This window comes from Myotis yumanensis, unplaced genomic scaffold (genome assembly GCF_028538775.1).
Source record: "Myotis yumanensis isolate MYYU_CA2020_CCGP unplaced genomic scaffold, mMyoYum1.0.hap1 SCAF_2, whole genome shotgun sequence".
Classification (NCBI taxonomy): Eukaryota; Metazoa; Chordata; class Mammalia; order Chiroptera; family Vespertilionidae; genus Myotis; species Myotis yumanensis.
This window is the reverse complement of record NW_027223753.1, coordinates 33269460-33294214: the sequence shown is the minus strand read 5'-3', so window position 1 is coordinate 33294214 and position 24755 is coordinate 33269460. Positions and strand designations below refer to the sequence as shown.

The window sequence follows — 24755 nt, the reverse complement described above, 5'->3', positions numbered from 1 at the left end:
TGCTCTGGTGGGATATTGAGCCATGAGGGGTCTGGAAAAAGGAAATTACCTGGACTTTCCAAAGGTATGTTATCATAGATGCAAAAAGACAATAGACAGGCTTAGTAAAGGTAAAGATGGACCTTTGTCAAGAAAGATACACCCTAGGACGTGACTATAACCATGACTCACTTTTGGCTACAAAGTTTTAATTTCAGACCATCGTATGTGGTTACTTTAGGTCTCTGAGTTTGTAAGGCCACCATGTAGGCCTCCCCTCAGCTTGTCAGGTTTAGTATGTGGCACCTTTTTCGTCCACAAGCCTATGTCAAGGTTGCTTTTTAGAACACCATCATTACAAGTCCCCTATGGACCAGGTAATTTCCAGCACTGACTACCTAAGCCTCATCCAGGTTCCTTTAAATTAAAAATTTCATTGTTTGGTTAATTTAAAAAATTGAAAATTATTTTTCAAGTGCTTGCTTTGCATGGTTCTCTACATTGAATGCAGAAAGAAAACAGCACTGGTGTGGGTAGTAGAAAAAAATAGTACTTAGTAGGGCTGGATGAGTAAGAGGAAACTAAATTGTATTTACAAGAGGACATAAAACTACTAATCAGAGCAACAATTCCCCTCCAGTCCTTTCTAGCATTCTTGTAATGTCACAGAAAGACCCATGAAAAAATACATGAAGAAAAATGCTTTGGCTCAGATATTATCTCAGGGCAGGGCATGTCATGTTGGAACGTGTCTCTTGCAAATGTAACATGGAGTCCTCTCAGGTGATGCAAGGTGCAGTTTCAAATAGATTTGAGAGTTTACAGTGCATAAAACAGACACATTGCTGATTTCCCAATGAAAAGATATTGATTTCAGGTGGCAGGAAAAAAGTTCCGCCAGCAGGCTGTAGGTGGAAGCTGTGGTAAAGAGTCCTCACTAGACTGGAGTGTAGCTGTTACCGACTGTTGGTGGAGGAGCACTGCCGAGTCACTTTGAGACATTGAGCCAACTTTCTGAAGGATCGGGAAAGAAATTTCCTCTGGATCCTGGAGCCCAAGTAAGTGATGAGACTGTGAATGATGTTTAGGGACAAGGCTATATCCACCTCCTTTAGCAGGACCATAGGGGTTCTTTTAGCTCGAATTCTGTAATGTCTTGTAAATCTTTTCATCACAGAATAGTGGTAAATGGAGATTTGGAAAGCTAACAGGCAGTGAGGTACTGAAAAAGAGAGAATCAGTTTTCAAAACCCAGTTTTGGAATGCTGATAATTAAAAACTAATCCTGTCTCCTCTGGGTCCCTGAAATTCTGCCACTCCCTCAGTCTCTTTCTTTGAAAGTACTCAAAGAAAACGTAAGTGATGTCAGTGTTTCATATGTGATAGACACTAAGAAAGGTGTCCCCAGTTACCAAGAATCCTCTTAGAAAATATAAATGTTACAGTCATTAAATTTAAATACCCCCTAAAAACTTATTACTGATGTTTTCTCAAAATTATATTTAAAAAAGGATCCCTGTTTAGAAACAGATTTTTGGAGGTATAATGTACACCAAATAAATGGCATACATTTATTTGAGGGAGAGAGAGAAATTATCACTGTAGTCAATATAATAAATGTACCCAGCACTCCTAAAAGTGTCCTCGTGCGCATTTGTAATTGCTCCCTCCTGCCCCTTCATCCACCTTTAGGCAACCATTGATATGCTTTCATGAAGATTATTTGCATTTTTCAGAATTATATATAAATGAAATCATACAGCATGAACCAGGTTTTTGGTCTGACTTTTTAAAACTCAGAATAATCCTTTTTCTTGTGTGTGTGATGTACAGAGTTTCAGGATCAAACTTCTACACTATCTCTCAGTTTAGATTTTGTGGGGGTGTGGCAGAGAGGGGTGAAGTAGAAAGATGTAAGTGTGGGACTTTGTATATGCAAGGAAATCAAATTAATATTTGGACATTTCACTGCTAGATCTGGGATAGGACTTGGCGGGGGTGGGGGGTGGGGCAGAAAATGAGACTTGGGAAACTGGTTGGGGAGGAGAAAATGGTTTGGACTAATACTGCTGCTAAAGAAACCAATCCTGGAGTTCAGGATAGAGAACAACTTCTGGCCCTTTCCTTTTTTCCTTTCTCACATTCCTCCATCAGAGCCACCCATTTAGCACTCACAGATTACACCTTAAATCTTAGGTTTGCTCAGAAACATAGAGCAGGGTGGGGAGAAAAATCATTGCCCTGGAGAGTAGTGGGTAGGCCATTTCCACTTGAAGCGTTAAACATGATCAGACTGGACCTATTTCTAAGGCACTTATGAGAATTTACATATGATTACAGCTAGTGTTAAATAAACTATATTTCAAAATTCTCAAAGGAGTGGTGCTTGATAAAGAAGAATCCTTCAGCAAACCAGTAGTAATTACAAATCATCACTTCTTTTCTAAAAATTTATTATCAGATAATTTCAACATCTGATTCATCTCAGTGTTGCTCTTTCTTTGCTATTCTCATTCATGTAGTGATGCCCATGGTTCTTGGTGTATTGGATTTTTTTTTGTCATATCCTAGAAATTTTATCTATTTTGTCAGGAGACCTGGAGCCATTTAAATTTTATATTTTAACAGTTCATCACACTGTGCACACAAGTAGATAAACTGGTTCTAGCTTATTTTTATGTGGCTCTAATGATAAAAACTTTTCAAAAACTTTGAAGATGTTATTTTGGTGTGCTTGCTACTGGGGTTCCTGCTGGTCTCTGCTGGAGACAGAAAAATATTGCCTATGCGTGCTGCCTGCTACTTCTAAGTGAGGGGAGAGAGCCTGTGGCCTATGAATACTAAGAGCCATTCCTTAGTCAGACTTGTAGTGTCAGAATCCTTCTTGCTGGTGCTACCTAGTGTTTGTAGGTGGGAAGATATTCTCTAACCCATGGTAGGACAATACATACCAGAGCAGGTCACTTGTTGGATGGGATCCCTCTTGCCAGTTCCACCAGTTTCTCTGTGTCATGGAGGGGAACCTAAGGCCTGGTGGGGAAGGAGAACACTTTCCAAACTGGGAATTTTTTATTGCCAGATTCTTCATTTCCTGGGGCAATGAGGGGATGGGAAGCACTTTCTGAGCACAGCACTTGTTGTGGTGAGATTTTTCTTCCTGGTCTTCCAAGGGAATAATGCCTGAAAATTCTCAGCTCTGAGGTGTTTCTGAATGAGACAATTTTAAGCCATTTGGAACAAAGAGGCTTCACTGGCCAGACTGCTTGTTGCGGGGGGGGGGGGGGGGGGGGGGGGGCAATCCTTATTGTTAATTCCATTTCTCCATCAGAGCCCCCAACTCTCTCCTGCACTCCTTCCTTTCTGTGCTTCTGGTGCCTCCTGCATTTAGCTTCCTCCTGAGCCCCAGCTCCCCTGGCTCCCCATCTACCTCCAGTGCCCAGATTTCCAGCAAGGTGAGCCCATGCTCCCTTTCACAGAGAACCTTCTCAGCATTCTCTAAGCACCCAAGAGCTTTGGATAGCCTGTCCACGAGGGTTGGAGGAGTTTCGCTGAAAGATTGTTCCTCAGGTTGGGCAGCCTAGCAGAGTGAGTGTAAAACTCTTTCCCCTTCTAGTGGGGACCCAGTCAGCCTGCGCCCTGGCAGCTCCAGGGATTGAAAGCGGGTGTTCCTGGTTAGAGGAAACTTTCCAGCGGAGCGCTTGGCTAAAGCAAACCATGCACCTGTCAGGAATGCTCTCTGGGCACTGTTCTTGACAGTAGCTCGTGTTCTTCTGTGGTAGATGCAGCAAGGAAGCAATGATTAGTGCATCTGACAGCTAACACTGAGGACTAATAGGAAAAACACACACTCCACAGTCCCAGCTGGCGAATCTGAGTATGATGCAATCGTGTGTGCCTGTACGACAAAGAGAGGCTTAAAGAAACGCAAACGTTTAAGCGTAGAGTAAATGACACTGCCACCATGAAAAAGCACACTTAATTACACTTTGGACTTTTCACAGTCAGTAAGGACACCTGTATTTTGTGCTTTATGATTCACATGACCTGATCATTTGAGTTGGCCCAAAACATACAAAAAGGCACTGTTGATTTTGGTTGAGGTAATGAACTGAGATTTCAGATTTCTTGGTTGTTTTCTCCTTTGCCCAAGTTTCCAGATTCTCAAAACTCTAGGATTAGTTTTGGGAGGGATGAGAGAAGAAAATATGTAAATACTCAGGAGGATTAAAATCAGATAGCAGTTGAGATTATAGACAAGGTTTTTGAGTTGGCAAATGAATCGGTTTGAAATTCGTGAGCCTGGCCTCTGGCCAGGCTGGGCATGGAATGCTTGTGTCCTTGCAGGCCAGACTGAGGGTCCTCCCCGCCTGCACAAATTTAGTGCACCAGGCCTCTAGTAGTTTTATAAAACGTTATTGTCAAGGGAAACTAAGTAAAGGATATATAGGTTATGTCTGTAATATTTATCTTTAATATCTTCATGTGAAACTATAATTATCTCAATAAAGATTTTTAAAGACTTTTTTATTTTTTTTGTGTGTGTGTTTGTGAGTATGAGAGAAAGAGAGAGAAAGAGAGAGAAAAGAATGGACAGGGAGAGAGAGAAAAAAAAAATCCCACATGCACCCCAACCAGGGACCAAACCCACAACCTGGGCATGTGCCCTGACCAGGAATAGAACCAGTGATCTTTCATTGCATGAGACAATGCTTAACCAAGTGAGCCACACTGGCCAGCACTTTACTTAAATTTAATAGAAGTTAGGTTATAGGTAGAGTCAAATGCTTCTAGCAAATATTGCCCACATTATTTTTTTAAAGAAATAAGATCAGAATATTAATAGGAGAAATATACTTTTTGGAATAAAATATATAAATAATATTAAAAATAAATCCATTCTCACATTTAAGAAAAGACAGACAACTGATGCCAACACTAGGTGACACAGATGTTGAAATTATCTGATAAGAATTTCAAAGTTGTTTTTAAGTTTAAAAAAATGCTTCTATAAGCACATACTGGCATGCATGAAACAAATGTAAAAAGTTTCAGCAGCCCTGGCTGGTTTGTCTCAGTGGATGGAGTGTTGGCGTATGGACTCAAGGGTCCCAGTAGGAGGCATGTGCCTTGGTTGCAGGCACATCCCCAGTAGGGTGTGAAGGGGGCGGCTGATCTGTGTTTCTCTCTCATCAATGTTTCTAATTGTCTGTCCCTCTCACTTCCTCTCTGTGGAAAACCAATAAAATATATTAAAAAAAAGTTTCAGCAGAAAAATAGAAGACAAAAGCAATATTTTTTAAATAGCTTGAAATTTTATAATAAAAAAATCCAATAACTGAAGTAAAAATCCATTGATTATGCTCAATGAAAGAACAGAATTGAGAGAAGAAAAATCAGTGGACTGCAATACAGAATAATAGTAACTACTCAATCTAAAACCCAAAGATAAAATACTATAGACTAAAAAGCTGAACAAAGCCGCAGGGACCTGTGAAATAACAACAAAAAATTCAACATCATCAGGGTACCTAAGCAGAAGAAGAGAGTGGAACTGACAATATAGTCAAAGGGATAATACCTGAAAGTTCTGAAAGTTTGACAAAAGCCTTAAACCTATGGATTCAAGAAGCTGAATAAAACCAAAACATGATAATCTGGAATAAATATATATATTAATACACATTAGAGTCAAACTTATTAAGACTAAATACAAGGAAAAACTCCAGAAAGCAGATAGAGAGAAATAACATATTACCAACAGAGAACACGGACTTGAATGACAGCACATTATGACTCATAAACCACGTTAATCACAAGAAAACAGTACACTTTTCAAGTGCTAAAAGGAAAGAAATGCCAGCCCAGAAATCTGTACTATTAAAGAAAAAAAAATTCTGACACGTTAAAATGGCAAGAAAGACTTTATTCGGGACTACCATAAAGGTGTCAAAACTATTACAACAGGGGAGAGCAATTAAATTCAACTCTGAATGTGACAAGAACAAATGAAGATTTATACCCAAGGAGGTGGCTGAGAAACTTAGTAGATGAAAAGTTTTTAAGAGGAGATATCAAAGGTAGAGATAATTTTTGCTAAACCAACCTAACAGGATTCTCATTGAAGGCAGGGTGATAGGATATCAGGGGTGGAGAGATGATAAATTGAGGTTGATCAGATATCAAAACTGAGGAATCTCTCTAAACTGACTTAAGATTCTTATAACCATTAGTTACTTTTATTTTACAGGAGAAACTAGGAATTAGACAATTGTGAAGTGTCTAGAACATGCCAGAATTCTGTAATAGACTAGCAAGTTTTATGAAGACATCAGCTCATAGTTTTGTTTTGTTTTTTAAATATGTTTTTATAGATTCGGAGAAAAGGGAGGGAGAGAGATAGAAACATCAATGATGAGAGAGAATCATTGATTGGCTGCCTCCTGCACTTCCCCTCCTGGGGCTTGAGCCTGAAAATGTGGCATGTGCCCTGACTGGGAATCAAACAGTGACCTCCTGGTTCATAGGTAGACACCAGGGAGGTCCCCGCATGGGAACAATGACCGCTGAGAGCACCTCTGTCTGGTAGAAAGTCGCCCCCACATTCCTGCCCTGATGCCAGACAGTCCAGTTTCTCCCCGTATGTGTCTGGGTCCCCCAGAGCCTCACCTGGCAGTGAAGCTCAGAGCAAGCGGGAGCTTGTAAATTCAGTTCGTGGTGCCAGCCTTTAAAGAGGAGCAGCTGGGTCTCCAGCAGCCTGTGTGTCACTCAGCCCCAATCCTCACTGGTTTTTATAGTCCGTAGTTCTTATGGCCTGTAGGGACATCTTTCCCCAGTTCTGGAACCCTGGGCTGGGGGTCTGGTGTGGGACTGGGACACCTCGCCCCTCTAGGCAGCCTCCGCAGAGGGGATCTCCCTCCCAATTAAAAACCAGCCTGTTCTGCACCTTTGCACCTCCTACCAGTCTCAATGTGCTCTCTTCTTTACCTCTCTAGTTGTAGTACTTCCACTCAGCTAGCTTTCCTGCAGTTCTGGATGATAGTTGTTCTGTATTTTAGTTGTAACATTTATGTGGTTGTGGGAGGCGACAAGTGCAGGCATTTACCTATGCCGCCATCTTGGTTACTCTTCCTATTCTTTTACTTTTTGATGACTGTTTCAATTTTCTTTTTTTTAATTAAATCTTTATTGTTCAGATTATTACATTTGTTCCTCTTTTTTCCCCTCATAACTCCCCTCCTCTTAGTTCCCACCCCACCCTCCACCCTCACTCCCCACCCACTGTCCTCATCCATAGGTGCACGATTTTTGTCCAGTCTCTTCTCCATTCCCCCACACCCCTTTCTCCCCCAAGAATAGTCAGTCCATTCCCTTTCTATGTCCCTGATTCTATTATAATCACCAGTTCATTCTGTTCATCACATTATTTATTCACTTGATTCTTAGATTCAATTGTTGATTGATGCGTATTTGTTGTTCATAATTTGTATCTTTACCTTTTTCTTCTTCTTCCTCTTCTTAAAGGATACCTTTCAGCATTTCATATAATACTGGTTTGGTGGTGATGAACTCCTTTAGCTTTTCCTTATCTGTGAAGCTCTTTATCTGACCTTCACTTCTGAATGATAGCTTTGCTGGATAAAGTAATCTTGGTTGTAGGTTCTTGGCATTCATCGCTTTGAATATTTCTTGCCACTCCCTTCTGGCCTGCAAAGTTTCTGTTGAGAAATCAGCTGACAGTCGTATGGGTATTACCTTGTAGGTAACTGTCTTTCTTTCTCTTGCTGCTTTTAAGAGTCTCTCTTTGTCTTTTGCTCTTGGCATTTTAATTATGATGTGTCTTGGTGTGGTCCTCATTGGATTCCTTTTGTTTGGGGTTCTCTGAGCTTCCTGGAATTGTAAGTCTATTTCTTTCACCAGGTAGGGGAAGTTTTCTGTCATTATTTCTTCAAATAGGGTTTCAATATCTTGCTCTCTCTCATCTTCTGGCACCCCTATAATTCGGATGTTGGTACGCTTAAAGCTGTCCATAGGCTCCTTACACTATCTTCATATTTTTGGATTCTTTTTTCATTTTGCTTTTCTGGTTGGGTGTTTTTTGCTTCTTCATATTTCAAATCTTTGACTTGAATCTTGAGATCCTCTGGTCTGCTGTTGGGAGTCTGTATAATATTCTTTATTTCAGTCAGTGTATGCTTAATTTCTAGTTGGTCCTTTATCACAACATCGAGGGTCTCATTAGATTTCTTGTACATCTCATTAAGTTTATCGGCAGTCTCTAGAAGACTCTTGAAAGACCTCAAAAGTGTGGTTTTGAATTCTATATCCAGCAGCCTGCTTTCCTCCATTTCTGTCATTTGTGTCCTTTTTCTTTGTCTCAGCATTTTTTATGCTTCACTGTGTCGATAGAGTGGCTTTCTGTGCTAAGTGTCCCAATTACCTGAGGTAGACACTCTTGGTGCATCCCCTTGTGGTCTTTGTTCACAGACTTGTTGTAGCTAAACCTTGATTGTTGTAGGTAACACTGGGTGGGATTTGACCTCCAGGCCAATTGGCTGTGAGAATCAGCTGTGTCTGCAGTGGGAGAACTTCTGTCCTCTAGGGCTGTGCTAATCTAGCCTCTGCCTGAGGCTAACCAGCAAATGCCTCCGTGCAAGGCTTGGGCGGGGCGTGTCCCAGGGGATCAACAGGGTGGGCGGAGTGAGCAGTTCTGGCTTCTCTCAGTCCTGTCCCCAGAGGCTCTGCCTCTCAGTGTCCCAGCAACCGCTGCAAACCTCGGAGAGAAAGCTGCCCTCCAGTTCCGACCGATGCCAGACAGTCCCAATTCTCCTGTTTGAGTCTGGATCCCAGGAGACTCGCCCAGAACTGGAGCCCAGAGCCTGAGACTCCCTCCCGATTGAAACAGACAACCGTGTCCTCAGCCCCCAGCCCGCTCCACACGCACCTCTGCACCTTTGTATTTTACTTCAGCTCTGCACCTCCTGTGAGTCTCATTATGCTTTTCTCTTTCCTTCTAGTTGTAGAATTTCCCCTCAGCCAGCCTTCGTGTGGTTCTGCGTGATGTCTGTTCCGTCTTTTAGTTATATTTTTGAAGTGGTTGTGCGAGGCAGCAATCTCCAGTATTTACCTATGCCGCCATCTTGTTTTCTCCTGTTTCAATTTTCTTACTGTTGATTGTCCTATTTCGATTTTTTAACTTCTCATAATTCAGTAATTTATATAATACTAGTTGTCTGGTGTATGAAATTCGTGCACATTAAAAGGAGATTAATTAGAGGAAATATTTTAATATTGTTATTTGCCCTTTCTCTATAATAGAAGTGTCAGAGATGAAAGAAAATTAGGAAAATGTATATGTAAATCTTCCTCGTGTCAGAGTCTGGGGTGTGCCACGGGACCCAGAGTCAAGTCCCTGCCCACCTGCAGTGTCTCAAAATCATGCAAGACCCAGACCCAGCTGGCCCCACCCTCATTGGGTGAGATCCAGACCTGGCCAACCTCACCTTTGTCAAGCCCTGCCAGGCAGGGGGCACAGCCTCAGGTTCCCTGGCCTGGTGCTGGGTGGGGGACACACCCTCAGGTCCCCCAGCCAAGCACCGGGGAAGGGGGCATGTCTTGAGGTCCCCAATCAAACCCCACTGGACAGGGGCTGTGGCCTGAGGTCCTCGGGCGCGACGCCAGGGCAAGGGGCCCGGCCTGAGGTCCCCCAATCCAGGGCAGGGGGAGCAGCCTGAAGTCCCCTGTCAAGCCCCGCCAGGTGGGGGGCATGGTCTGAGGTCCCCTGTCAAGCCCCGCCAGGTGGGGGACATGGCCTGAGGTCCCCTGTCAAGCCCCACTGGGTCGGAGGTGCAGCCTCAGGTCCCCTGCCCCAGCCCAGCGCCATGCAGCTTCCAGTCCCTACTGATTGCTCATTAAGGCTCGTTATGGGAACTCAGCCTCTGCTGTGGGTGCAGCCATCTTGTGTTACAGAAACCCCACCTCTGTTGTGGGCACTGCCATATTTGTGACAGCTTGACAGCCAACTTGCATATTTCCTCTTTATTAGATAGGACTAGTGGCCCAGTGCACAAAATTCATGCACAGGGTGGGGGGTCCCTCAGCCCAGCCTGCACCCTCTCCAATCGAGGATCGATTCAGGAATGTCTGACTGCTGGTTTAGGCCCAATCCATATCACAATCTGGGACTACTGGCTCTTAACCATTCACCTGCCTGCCTGCCTGATTGCCCCAACCCCTCTGCCTGCCTGCCTGATTTCCCCTAACCTCTGCCTGCCTGCCTGATTTCCCCTAACCTCTCTGCCTGCCTGCCTGATTGCCCCCAACTGCCCTTCCCTGCTGGTCTGATCTCACCCCCAAATGCCCTCCACTGCCGGCCTGTTTGCTCGTAACTGCCTTTGCCTCAGCCTCCACCATCATGGCTTTGTCTGGAAGGAAGTCAGACTTCCAGAAGATGGCCAGTTGACCCAGTCTAATTAGCATATTACACTTTTATTAGTACAGATAGATTATATAGGATAGGATTGCTTAAATGGTGGGGGGAAGCAGTTTTCAGCAGGAGGAGATGCTCTTGGCAGACAAAAATACATAATTCCTTTTAATTCCTATATGTATTAGTATAGTGTATATGACTGATAGCCAGCCATACACTATACTGCCAAACCAGTCATTAAAAAGTTGAACCGCTTTCTTACACCTTACACCAAACAGCTGTGGCCCTTAAAACCCCTCCTCAGCCTCCACCTTAGGGTCTGCCTTTGCAGTTCACCCAGATTAGGTTCTGATTGGTTGGTTTATATTCCAGTCAGCATCAGAAGCTCCACCTCCTAGGCAGCCATTGGCTCCTCGCAGTTCACCCAGATTTGGTTCTGATTGGTCAGTTTCTATGCCAGTCAGCATCTCTGAGCCTATCTCCGGGCCTGATCAGAGAGGCAGGGCTGATCAGTAGATGCCCCTGGCTGCTGGCAAGAGGGCTGAACTGCTGACCTCTTGGAGAGAGAGAGAGGCGTGGCTGCTGGCCAGGTCGTGAGAGAGAGACAGGCAAGGGCTGATTAGCAGCTGCTGCAGAGGATAAGGATCAGACCCTGCTTCTCTCTCCAGGCCTCACCAGCAGCCACGCTTCTCTCTCTCTCTGAGAGGTCAACAATTCAGCCCGCTCACCAGTCCCTGCCCACCTTATGGACCCTGGCTCTTTATATATATAGACTAGAGGCCTGGTGCACAAAAATTTGTGCACTCGGGGGGGCGGGGAAGGGGGTCCCCCAGCCCAGTCTGTGCCCTCTCGCAGTCTGGGACCCCTTGGGAGATAATGACCTGCTGGCTTAGGCCTGCTTCCGGTGGCAGAGGGCAGGCCCAATCCCTAAGTGCAGCCCCTGATCAGGATCAGAGCAGGGATGATTGGGGAGTTGGGGCGCCGCCCCGTCATGCACAGAGCAGGGCAGATGGGGAGGTTGCGATGCCACCCCCAGTCACGCTCAAGGTAGGGCCGATTGGGGGGTTTGGGCACCGCCCCCTGTCACACTCAAGGCAGGGTCGATGGGGAGGTTGCGGCGCCACCCTCGTCATGCACAGAGCAGGGCCGATCAGGGGGTTGGGGCGCTGCCCCCTATCACACACAGAGCAGGGTCGATCAGGGGGTTGGGGAGCTCCCCTCTGTCAAGCACAGAGCCCGGCCGATCAAGGGGTTCAGGAACTCCCCCATGTCACTCACAGAGTAGGGCCGATAGGGGAGCTGGGGCACCGTCCCCTGTCACACACAGAACAGGGCGGATCAGAGGGTTGGGGCGCTGCACCCTGTCACACTCAGGGCAGGGCCAATGGGGAGGTTATGGCTCTACCCTGTCACACACAGAGCAAGGCCCGTGGAGGGGGGTTGGGGCGCCACCCTCTATCACCCACAGAGCAGGGCCGATCAGGGGGTTGAGGCGCCGCCACTGTCACACTCAGGGCAGGGCCGATGGAGAGGTTATGGCTCTACCCCGTCACACACAGAGCAGGGCCCGTGGGGGGGGGGGATTGGGGCGCTGCACCCTGTCACACACAGAGCAGGGCCGATCAGGGGGTTGGTGTGCCCCACCCTGTCAAAAAAAAGCCACAGGGCAATCAGGGGATTGGGGAGCTCCCCCCTATCAGGCACAGAGCAGGGCTGATCAGGGGGTTGGGGCGCCTTCCCCTGTCACGAACAGAGCAGGGCAGATAGGGAGGTTGTGGCCCCGCCCCCTGTCACACACAGAGCCACAGGGCGATCAGGGGATTGGGGAGCTCCCCCCATCAGGCACAGAGCAGGGCTGATCAGGGGGTTGGGGCGCCTTCTCCTGTCACGAACAGAGCAGGGCGGATAGGGAGGTTGTGGCCCCGCCCACTGTCACTCACAGAGCCGCAGGGCAATCAGGGGGTTTGGGCGCTGTCCCCTGTCATGCTGATCCCGGTGCTGGGAGGCATATTACCCTTTTACTATACAGGATAGAGGCCTGGTGCATGGGTAGGGGCTGGCTGGTTTGCCCTGAAGGGTGTTCTGGATCAGGGTGGGGGTCCCCACTGGGGTGCCTGGCTAGTCTGGGTGAGGGGCTGAGGGCTGTTTTCCAGCTGGTGAGTAACTGAAGCTCCAACCACTCCTTGTTTTCTTTTTCTTTTTTTTTTTTTTATTCTTGGCCAGCTTTAGCTCTGAGGCCTCGCTGCTGAAAACATCGATACAATATTGCGGTCCGGCTGGGTGAACCTGGCTGAATGAAAGCTGGTTTCTGGGGTTTTGTTTAGCTTCTTATTTGCAACATAGTACATAGTTGCTTAGAGTTGCAGCTGAGAGGCCGGCACGTGAGGCGGGGAACGTTGGAGTCTGCAGTCAGGGGAGCAAGCAAGCTTCCCTGCTCGCTTCAGTGCATGGCTGCCGGCAGCCATCTTGGCTGACAGTAAATTTGCATAAGGATATGCTGATTAGCCAATGGGAAGGGTAGCGGTCGTACGCCAATTACCATGTTTCTCTTTTATTAGTGTAGATTACAAATAATTTGTACATTTCTTCTAGGTTATTGAATTTGGTGGCATATATATAACCTTTCATAGTATTCTTGTATAGTCCTTTATATTTCTGTGGTTTTCATTGTAACTTCTCTTTCATTTCTGAATTTTATTCTTTTCCTTGTTTTTCTTTAGTGGTTTGTCAATTTTATTAATCTTTTCAAAGAGGTCTTTATTGCACTAATATTTTATGTTGTCTTTTTGTTCTCTATTTTGTTTTTGTTTTTTTTTTTGTTTTTTTTTTTTAAATATATTTTATTGATTTTTTTACAGAGAAGAGGGGAGAGGGATAGAGAGTTAGAAACATCGATGAGAGAGAAACATCGATCAGCCGCCTCCTGCACACCCCCCACTGGGGATGTGCCCGCAACAAGGTACATGCCCTTGACCGGAATCGAACCTGGGACCCTTCAGTCCGCAGGTCGACGCTCTATCCACTGAGCCAAACCGGTTCGGCTTGTTCTCTATTTTGTTTAATTCCACAATAATTTTTATTTCTTTCCTTCTACAGTACTGACATTGGACTTTGTATTTTTTTCTACTTCTTTAAGCTGCAATGTTAACTTGTTTATTTTTTTGTGGGGCAGGCCTGTAATGATATAAACTTCCCTATATTTTTAATCTGCACCTGAGGATGTTTTTTTTGCATTGATTTTCAGGCAGAGTGCAAAAGAGAAAGGAGCAGGTAGAGAGAGAGAGAGAGAGAGACAGAGAGAGAGAGAGAAATATTGATGTGAGAGAGACACACTGATTGGTTGCCTACTGAACGTGTCTTAGCTGGGACCAGGAATCAAACCCCTGACCCTTTGGTCTATGGGCTGATGATCTAACCACTTAGCAAACCATCCAGACTTTCCTCTTATTACCACTTTTTTTCTAACCCCTGAATTTTGATATGTCATCTTGTCATTCTCAGTTGTCGCTATCTATCTTTTGATCTCATCTTTCTCCTTTTAACCTACTTGTTATTTAGTAACATGATATTTAATATCCACATGTTTATATTTTCCCCACTTCCTTTTTGTGGTTGATGTCTAATTTCAAAGTTTTGTGCTTGGACAATATGCTTGGAATGATTTCATCTTAAAATTGTTTAGGCTCATTTTACGACCCAACATATGATTTATCCTTGAGAATGTTCTGTGTGCATTAGCAAAGAATGCACATTCTGTGTTCTGGGATGAAAATAGACTACTGCATATATGAAGCTTACTGCTGCATAATCCTAATGATAATCATGAAAAAGTTTAGAACAGAGGCACATAAGATAAAAAAAGGAACCAGGGAAAACTCATAGACTACCATAGAACAAAATAACAGAAACACAAGGGAAAAGAGACTATGGAGACACAGAGCTATTAATTATGTCTATTTCATCTAATGTGCCATAGAAGGCCAATATTTCCTTACTGATTTTCTGTTTGGATGATCTATCCATTGCTGTTAATGAGTTACTTAGGTCTGTTATTATAACTGTGTTTTTGTCAGTTTCTCCCTTTAGTTATGTTAGTAGTTGATTTATACATTTTGGTATTCTTAGGTTGGGTGCATATGTATTAACTAAAGGTCTGGGGCATGAAATTTGTGCACAGTTGCGGTCCCTAGGTCTGGCCAGCAATCAAAGTGTGAACATCTAATGTGTAAGGGCAGGTCCCAGCTGACCTCTGGGCCCTGGGCAGCACCTGAGTCACGGTGCCTGAGTCCCCATGCAGAGATGCTATAAGCATGGCTGGACGCCGCAGGCTGTGGTGCAGCGTGGGCCTCTGGGCCACCCAGTGGCACTGCATGGAAGCCAGGTGGTCAGCGTGCTCACTCCTGGCTGGCCTTGTAGATCGGCTCCTGCACCAACCCACAGGGAGCCCAACTGGTCCAAGTGGCTGCAGCCCCGCTCACCCAGAAGAGGCTGTGCAGTTGCAGGGCAGGCTCCTTGTGGGCGCCTGGCATCTGAGAGTGAGGGCTTCCCTGGCACATGAGTTTTGGCGTTCCGGGGGAGGGTAGCAAGGGGAGTGAGAGTGAGCTTGGTGGACACCCCGCATTCTCACTGCACCTCTGTCCCCATCACCCCCACCTCCAGCTAGCTGGCAAGGGGTCACAGCCCCCTGCCCGGGTGCCACAGGAGGTTGGTCACTGCCACCTACACACAGTTCCCCATCCCAGCCCAGGGCCTTGCCCCAATTGGGTGATCAGGGTCTACCAGCTGCTGGTCACCATATGTGGGATGATTGCTCAGGGATAGGCCTCATGCCCGGCTTCCTCGGTGTCTGGGAGCCCGGTAGCAGCCCCACCCCCTGCCACCACTGCTGGTCACTGTCTGCGGGGTGATCAATTGGGGCTGGGACCCCCTGCCCAGCTCCCTCAGCACCTGGGAGCTGGGCAGCAGCCTCATCCCCTGCTGCCACTGGTCACTGCTTGTGGGGCGATTGGCAGGGTGATCAGGCCCCTACTCTCACCCTCCTTGGCCTGGTGCCACCTACTCACCTGCTCCACCATCCTGCTGTGGTCCCACTTAGGTTGGGGCCCATCAGGGCTGGCAGTGCCTCCATTGCCACCTATTGCCAGCACTGCATCGCCCACTCCTGCCGTGTTCTGCGCTGCCCTCTGGTGGTCAGTGCACATTATAGTGAGTGGTCAAAGTCCCGGTCAAACTCCCAGTCAAACAATTTGCATATTTGGCTTTTATTATATAGGACTAGTAGCCCAGTGCACAAAAATTTGTGCACTCGGAGTGGGGGGTCCCTCAGTTATTAAACATTTATCAGCACAACACTGACCACATTGGTGGTGGTGGTGGTCTTCTCAGAATGTGTTATATTATGCAGATGAAAATCTATTTAAACAGATTTGATGTAGATATTTTCAAAGATGGAAGAATTGTCCCCGTCAACTATTTTAGTTGATTAATATCTTCAGTAATTGTCATCATTGCAAAGTTTTCAGTCCCCATATGGATTGCTGGATATAATAGGTCATGTGCTGTCCCTGTCCTTTGTAGCCTTTGAGACCTTAGGAAGAACTCTAGTTTTCCATTTATATGTTTAAATACCAACCTTACTGGCTTAAGAAAGTAAGCTTTTAATACTGCTCTCTCTGTTCCATATCCTCCCGATGAAAAGTGGAGTTGGGTTGCAGCACAGGAGAGAAATTCAGAAGGGGAATATTGAAGTAATGACTGCAGTAGGAGAAGAGGGAACCTATTTCCCTGGCCACAGGCGCTGGCGCCCTGGACCACAGGGCTGGCAGCTTCTCTGGGTGGCTGCAGCCTGGGACCTCAGGTGTGTGGCTTGTCTGTCTCCTGGGCTGCAGCCAGCCACAGGCACTGGCGCCTGGACCAAAGGTGGGCGGCTTCTTCTTCTGGCAGCTTCTTCTTCTTCTGTGCTTCCAGGGAGGGCAGTCAGTTATGTGTATATGTGTGTGCATGCAAACATGGGCGGGTACATGTGTGTATGTGGAAATCTGCTGGGCAAGTCAAAACCATAGAAGAGTTGCCCCCTATCTCTTGAATCTTCCAGAGATATCCCCCACTTTTTAATTCTATCACTATTGCAGACTCAGTATTTGCAGCCAGCAAGCCAGTAACTCTCTCAGTGTCCATGACTTCTTCTTTCCCTCTCTGTCTTCCAACCCCTAATCATATTTCCAATTGGATGCATCATATTTACTCCCAATATGCTGTATAGAGAAGGAGTCAGGATGTTGTCTTCCCATGAATAATACTCAGTAACAAACCAATTCCATTTAGAGTTGGGCAATGCCCCTACCCACCCTTCAAATCCCTTCCACCACGCATTTCTGTTTCCCTTTTTGTTTGTTGGATTTTTCTGCTGCTCCTTCTCCTCACCCCACCACCCTTGGATCATAATGTAAAATTCTTTTACATTGTCAAGAAGTTTTTAAAAATACAGGTACTTTGAAAAAAAATACAGGTACTTTTTTTTATCACCGGTGGGGGACCGGAGGGGGGAGGCAGAGAAGAGGTGGCTGCTGGCCCCCCAAGATCTACGTGGCAGCACATAGAAGCCAGGACCCATTCTCATGGGTTTTACCCACACAGTTTGAAAGGTGCTAGAGATCTAATTGGCAGCCAGGACCCGGTCTCATGGGGTTTGCAGTTTGAAAGGTGCTCAGGATCTATGTGGCGGCCAGGACCCGGTCTCAGGGGGTTTGCAGTTTGAAAGGTGCTCGCAATCTACGTGGCAGTCAGGACTTGGTCTCAGGGGGTTTGCAGTTTTAAAGGTGCTCCCGATCTACTTAGGTGTCAGTGTCGCCTCTTCCCTGCCCCGCACAACTTCTCCTATATGGCTGGGGGGTGGGGCAAAGGCTCCCTGTTCTCTGATCATGGCTGGAGGGGGGGCGGGCAAAGGCGCTTGGGTTCTCAGATCACGGCTGGGAGTCGGGGCAAAGGCCCCAGCTTCTCTGATCATGGCTGGGGGTGGGCAAAGGCCCCTGCTTCTCCAATCACTTCTAGGGGGCAGGGCAAAGGCCCCCACTTCTGCGATCCCAGCTGGAGGTCAGGCAAAGGCCCCCACTTCTCTGATCCTGGCTGGGGGTCAGGCAAAGGTCCCCGCTTCTCTGATCGCGGCTTGGGGTCGGACAAAGGTCCCTGCTTCTCCAATCATGGCTGGAGGTCAGGCAAAGGTCCCCGCTTCTCCGATCATGGCTTGGGGTTGGGCAAAGGCCCCTGCTTCTCCTAACACAGCTGGGGGGCGGGCAAAGGCCCTGCTTCTCTGATTGCGGCTGGGGGTCGCTGGGGGGTGGGGCAAAGGCGGCCGTTTCTTTCCTGTCACCTGGGTTTCCGATCACCAACAGCCGCAGGTGGCTTCTTCCATCCTTCCCCATTTGCCTCCCAGCATTGCGCCTATATATGCAAATTAACCGCCATCTTTGTTGGTGGTTAACCGCCATCTTTCTTGGCAGTTAATTTGCATATCACCCTGATTAGCCAATGGGAAGCATGTCGGAGGCACGGTTAATTATCAGGTTTGTCTATTATTAGATAGGACTAGAGGCCCAGTGCACAAAATTTGTGCACTTGGGGCGGGGGGGTGTCCCTCAGCCTGGCGTCTACCTCTCCAATCTGGGACCCCTCGGGGGATGTCGAACTGCCAGTTTAGGACCGATCCCCGGGATCGGGCCTAAACTGGCAGTTGGACATTCCTCTCACAATCTGGGGCTGCTGGCTCCTTACCTCTTGCCTGCCTGCCTGCCTGATTGCCCCTAACTGCTTCTGCCTGCCAGCCCAATCGCCCCCTAACTGCTTCCCTGCCAGCTTGATGATGCCTAACTGCTCCCCTGCCAGCCTGATTGTCCCCAACTGCCTCCCCTGCTAGCCCAATCACACCTAACTTCCCTCCCCTGCAGGCCTGGTCACCCCCAACTGCCCTCCCCTGCCAAACTGTTTCCCCCCAAATCCCTCCCCTGCAGGCCTGGTTGCCCCCAGCTTCCTCACCTGCTGACCTGGTTGCCCCCAATTCCCTTCCCCTCCCAGCCTGATCTTGCCCCCAAGTGCCCTCCCCTGCTGACTTGATGGACCCCAACTGCCCTCCCCTTCCAGCCTGGTAGCCCCATGCAGCCTGGTGTTCATTCGTTTGGTTGTCCCTCACTAACCCCCCTGCTGGCCTTGTCACCCCACGCAGCCTGTTCAGTCGTCCATCTGGTTGTTTTGGTCGTGACGACCCCTGGCTCCTTATATATATGAATGTTAGCCTTTTAAAGATGTTGTTTCAATGAATTCTGCCCTCCACAGTTTATGAGAAGTATGTAATTTTTAAAATATCGTTTCTATCCAGTTCATAATGTGTCATTTTCTGTACTTTTGCTTAAAAATTTTGAAGGGTTTTTATAAATTTTATTATTATGTATCAAAACCACTTTGCTTTTCCTGTTTGAATATTATTGACTTTCTTGGGTCTGGTCAAAACCTTGATTTCAGCTTTGTGAGACCCTAAGCAGAGAAGCCAGTCAAGCCTGCTAAATTTCTGACTTACAGAACTGTGAGATAATAAATGTCTGCTGTTTTAAGCCAGTAATTGTTAATTTGTTATGTAGCAATTGAAAACCAATACACTATGAATAAAGTAATTCATTGTTTTCAGTAGTACATTGTTCTCTAGAAAAATGCTTGGCCATCAGAAAGGGTGTCATCTTACTTTATATATGGCTGCCACTTATTTCTCTGATTTTTATATTTATCCTAATTTCTCCTTTTACTTTTTCTCTTAATGTATTACATGCAATTTTGAAAGATAACTAAACTACTTTGTTTAAGATGGGCTAGTAAAAATAAGAAATAAAAAAATTGAATTCAGGATTGCAACGTATTTCCTTTGCATTTAACAAGTTGATTAGCAGTTTTAATTTGGTGAGAATTTAGTTTGCAGCTCTATATTTTTCTTTATAAGGGAATAAAATTATTAAGGTTGGATAGGTGGTGAGCCTGTGATGTTAGCAGTTTAGTTAAAAGGTGGATCAAAAACTATACTCTTTTAAAGAATGTTTTATGTTTTAGGGGTTTGTTTATCTCTGTCTATAGGAAAGTCCTGATCTATATTATGCACTGATTGAATGAATAAATAAGTAATTTTAATCCAATAAATATATTTTAAACACTAAGCATAGAAAATTGAGTCAGATATAATCTCAGTGCTTGAAGGGATTTTAAGTTAGTAAAAGTAAAAATATTATTAACCATAGATAATAAGAATATAGAAAGTGGCAATCCTATATAAAAAGAGGTAATATGAAAATTAACCCTCATGCCCTCACTAGATGGCTGCCTATGACCAGGCTGGCAGAGGGGTTAGTGAGGAACGACCAAATGACTGAACAAGCAGGCTGTGTGGGGTGACCAGGCCAGCAGGGGGGTTAGTGAGGGTTGACTAAACGATTGAACAGCAGGCTGCATGGAGGAACCAGACCAGCAAGGTGGGGGCGGGGGGGAGGGGGAGGAGTGTGAGGGGCAATAAGGCTGGCAGGATGCAGTTGGGGGTGACCAGGCTGGCGGGGGGGGGGGCAGTTAGGGACAATCAGGCCAGCAAAGGGTGGCAGTTAGGGGCAACCGGGCTGGCAGCGAGGACAGTAAGAGGAGACCAGACCAGTGCGGGGGGCAGTTATGGACAACCAGGATGACGGTGGGGGGTGCAGTTGGGAGTGACCAGGCTGCTGGGGGGGGCAGTTAGGGGTGACCAGGCTGGTGGGGGTGCAGTTAGGAGTGACAAGGCCGGCAGGGAGGGGGCAGTTAGGGGCAACCAGGCAGACAGGAGGGGGAAGTTAGGGGCAATCAGGTCAGCACACAGAGGCAGTGAGGATGCAATTAGGCTGGCGGGGGTAGGGGGACAGTTAGGGGCGACCAGGCAGACAGGCAGGTGAGTGATTAGGAACCAGCGGTCCAGGATTGTGAGAGAGATGTCCAATTGTTTAGGCCTGATCCTGGGGAGTCTGACATCCCCCAAGGGGTCCTAGATTGTCAGGCCTAAACCAGCAGTTGAACATCTCCCAAGGGGTCCCAGATTGGAGAGGGTGCAGGGTGGGTTGAGGGATACCCCCCCCTGACACACACACACCCCACGCATTAATTTTGTGCATTGGGCCTCTAGTAATAATTATAAAAACAGAACAGTGTTCAGCACTTTTCTCAACTTTTATTGAGATACTAGTGAGATACTAACCCCCCTGCTGGCCTGGTCACCCCACACAGCCTGCTTTTTGTGCACTCGGGGCTTCCCTCAGCCTGGCCTGTGTCCTCTCTCAGTCTGGGACCCTTTGGGGGATGTCCATCTAATGGCTTAGGCCTGCTCCTGGGGTATTGGGCCTAAGCTGGCAGTCGTGCCCAGTTGTTCTGCTGTTAGGGTCAATTTGCATATTACCCTTTTATTATATAGGATAATTGACAGACAGAACTGAATAAGTTTAAGGCATGCAGCAAAATAATTTCACTTAAATATGTAATAAAATGATTATAATAAGTCATCTGTCCAGAAGTTGTGTCCCCATTTTTGGCATCTATGGTAGATAGGGCAAGGCTGGTGTCTCCACAGATCCCAGAGCAGATAAGGGGTGGGGGGAGAGAGAATGGGTGAAACCAGAAAGGGGTAAGAGAGAGAGAGAGAGAGAGAGAGAGAGAGAGAGAGGAACAGAATAGTCGTATATGTGTTTGAGAGAGAGAGAATGTATGTGTCTATAGAGAAACAATAGTTGTGTATGTATCTATGAGAGAGAGAAACAGAATAGTTGTGTATGTGTCTATGAGAGATAGTATCTGAAAGATAGGGTTCTAGGTGTGTTTCTGTGTAAGAAATGGGGAGAAAAAAGATTGAAAAGAAGGGGGAAAAGGGGAGACAGACTCCACCTTTACCTTAGGGGACCCCCTTCTCCTTGCCATGTAGTCAGCAACCCCAGCACTGAGTTGGCCAGGGTAGGGGGACCCCACTTGCCCTTCTCCACCTTGTGCTTCTCCTGTGTCTGGGGCTAGTCCTCTGGATGCCTTGTCCTCTTGTCAAGAGTCACCTCATTAGCCTCCACCCTGTGGCCCTGAGGGATGAGATCAGTTGGAAGTGTCAGAATGAGCGTGCCCTGGTCCTTCTGTTGGGGACATCACTGAGGACCGGGTCACAGCCTCCTGCCAGCGCCATTTGCCCTCATTTCCCGAGTGCTGTCCATCTGGCCTCCCCCGAGGTTATCTTCATAGCCCCCTGGGCCCATTGAGTGTCGGAGTGATTCCACCTGGGAAGCAGGGTAGGAATCTCTGCTGAGCCCGGGCATCCCCAGAAACATGTCTTCGGATCCTGAAAGATTGAAAGAGCTGCCAGAGCCTGCAGAGGAAGGGAGTGTTGGGGACCTGGTGCAGCTGTGGCCCCCCTGGTTGACACACATGGTGGTCTTGATGGCATAGATGTTTGCCTCCTCTTGAAACTTTCCGATATTTTTCTTATAGTGAATCCTCTTGTTGCCAAACCAGTTGGAGACCTGAGAGAGGGTGATGCCACACTTCTTGGCAAGCTCCTCCTTAGCCTCCTCACTGGGATACGGGTTACTCAGGTGGGAATAGAAATACTCATTTAGGACCTCTGTGGCCTGTTTGCTGAAGTTCCGGCGTTTCTATCTGGCATCTAGGAACCAGGAGCGCAGAGGTCTCCTTGATTTCACACAGGAAGCTAAAGAGAGCTGGCATCATTCTGTGGCAGTTTAGGGCATGTTTCTTGGCCTGGACCTTGTCCAGGATCTGGTTGGTGATGGTCATAATCTGCTGCAGAATGTTCCCAATGTCTTGCTTCCCTTGGCCTCATAGGATCCTCCCCACCACCTCCACTGTGAGGCTCTCCAGGGTCCCCAGGCTCCACACGCACCAGCCACAGCGCACCCACCCCCCCCTGCCTGGAGGGGGCCGCCCCAGCAGCTGCTCGCCCAAAGTGGTGGGGGATGGGGGGGCCCTGTGCCCCATCCCTGTTCTGCCCCTCCCTGCCTGGTTACTTCCCCCCAAACTTACAAGGCGGCTGCTCTCTCCACTCTGACCCCCGCCCATCTCTCCATCTCCTGGCTCCCTCTGGGGGTCCACCCTGGCTCTGAAGGGAGACCTGTGGTACCCGCTGAATCCCCCACAGGATACCCTGGCCCCCGGCAATGGAGAAAATGGAGCCTGAGAGAGAGGAGGCCCAGGCCGGGGTGTGTGTGAGCACAAGAAAGGAGCTCTTTTTCCCTCCTTAAAGCTTCCATTCTGTGTGCTGGCAGAGGGGAAGTTGGGGGGGGGGGGGGGAGGGTTAACCCCCAGCCCAGGGCTCAGCCTTGGTCAGGTGTTCACTGACCCTCCCCCCCTTCCCCCGCATCCCCACTGCCTTCCTGCTCCCATTCCCTGCCCAGAACACCTGGCCCAGCAAGGGTGGCCGAGGCCAGAGCATCCGGGCGCTGCTGCCTCAAAGCAGGAGCGCCTCTGCCCATAATGCCTCTGACTGTCCATCCCTCCATCCGGGACCTGCCAAAGGCCTGCAGGGGGCATCCTGCTCCTCACTGGTTTGTTCCTCTCTGTATTTTTGTTTCTCCTCTAGGCCTTTCTGCATGTAGGACTGCCTTCCTCTCCTTCTCCTTTCTTATCCCCTCCTATTGTATCTTATCCTACCCCAGGCCTTGCAGCTGCCTGAGCAGAGGGCAGGGATGCAGCCTGATGATCTGGTCATGACATTACAGGTATAATGGATAATTAGCATGTTCCTCTCTTATTATATAGGACTAGAGGCACAGTGCACAAAAATTTGTGCACTCAGGGGGGATGGGGCGTCCCTCAGCCCGGCCTGTGCCCTCTCACAGTCTGGGACCCCTCAGGGGATGACCACCTGCTGGCTTAGGCCCACTCCCCGGGGGATTGGGCCTAAGATGGCAATCAGACATCCCTCTGGCAGCCCGGCTGCCCTCGGGGGATGTCCACTTGCCAGCGGGGAGCAGGCCTAAACTGCAGTTGGACATCCTTAGCACTGCTGAGGCAGGAGAGGCTCCCACCACCACCGCTGTACTGGCAGCCATCAGCCTGGCTTGTGGCTGAGCAGAGCTCCTCCCATGTGAGAGCACCCTGACCACCAGAGGGCAGTTTCTGCATTGAGCATCTGCCCCCTGGTGGTCAGTGTGTGTCATAGTGACCAGTCATTCCCAGTCCTTCTGCTGTTAGGGTCAGTTTGCATATTTCCCTGTTACTATATAGGCTAGAGGCCTAGTGCACGGGTGGGGGCCGGCTGGTTTGCCCTGAAGAGTGTCCTGGATCAGGGTGGGGGTCCCGCTTGGGTGCCTGGCCAGCCTGGATGAGTGGCTGATGGCTGTTTGCAGCTGGTCACACCCCCTTCAGGGTGGGGGTCCCCATTGGGGTGCCTGGCCAGTCTGGGTGACGGGCTGAGGGCCGTTTTCAGGCTGGCAGGTGACTGAAGCTCCCAACCTCTCCTTTTTTTCTTTTCTTTTTTTAATTCTGGGATTTATTTACCTTCTACTTCTATGGCTGTCACTGGAGCTGAGAGCTGGCTTTAGCTCTGAGGCTCGGCTCCAACTCTGAGACCTCTGCTGTGGAAAGCAGGTATCAGGGCTTTGTTTAGCTTCTATAATTGAAACACTGTTGCAACTCCAGCTCTGAGGCCCAGCTGGCTGAAAGCAGGTTTCTGGGGTTTGTTTACCTTCTATAATTGCAACATAGTTGCTTAGAGTGCAGCTCAGAGCTGGGCGGCGGCACGCGGGGAATCTTGGCTTCCTCCATCACTGGAGCAAGCAAGCCTCCTGTTCGCTTCAGCTGCCTGGCTGCCGGCTGCCATCTTGGTTGGCAGTTAATTTGCATATCGCCCTGATTAGCCAGTGGGAAGCATGTCGGAGGTACAGTTAATTACCATGTTTGTCTATTATTAGATAGGATATAACAATCTAAGTGTATATTAAAATATATTTTCTTCTCTAGAACAGATAATTTGATTATTTCTATTTTTGTAATAAATAGAACAGTTGTAAATATGTGCTTATTAAATATTTATTGACAGCATAAATCAATAAATTACTGAATGTATATAATATAGCCTCTCTTCTAATCAAATATTAATCTTCCTTCTTTTCCATTTTCAGGTAAAATGGAGTTTACTGCCCACACTTTATTTGGATGCTTCCCTGTAATCTTTTTCCTGGTGATACCAATAGCAAGTTCAGGTAAGAACTATTGTTAGCCCTAGTTAATGATGCTTCTTAGCAAGGGTGCTAAATGCTTCAGGGAGACAAATACTCCTTCTGCCACTCACCAAATTCCATTTTTT

General features: G+C 47.5%; 1 protein-coding gene and 1 pseudogene across 2 annotated transcripts in view; one reads left to right on the top strand and one right to left on the bottom strand.

Annotated features, from left to right (window-relative positions):
- Nucleotides 1-765: 765 nt before the first annotated feature.
- Nucleotides 766-24755, top strand: part of LOC139001790 (selection and upkeep of intraepithelial T-cells protein 1-like) — a 77389-nt gene continuing 53399 nt past the window's right edge. Inside the window, exons 1-2 of one of the 2 annotated variants that reach the window (XM_070403328.1) lie at nt 766-1037; nt 24571-24651. In XM_070403328.1, the coding sequence (XP_070259429.1) occupies nt 24576-24651 (76 nt within the window). In that variant the 5' untranslated portion in view covers nt 766-1037; nt 24571-24575. The remainder of the gene's footprint in view (nt 1038-24570; nt 24652-24755) is intronic. The other variant, XM_070403329.1, reaches the window with a different exon arrangement.
- On the bottom strand, nt 21530-24344 carry LOC139002392 (pre-B-cell leukemia transcription factor 2 pseudogene; annotated as a pseudogene).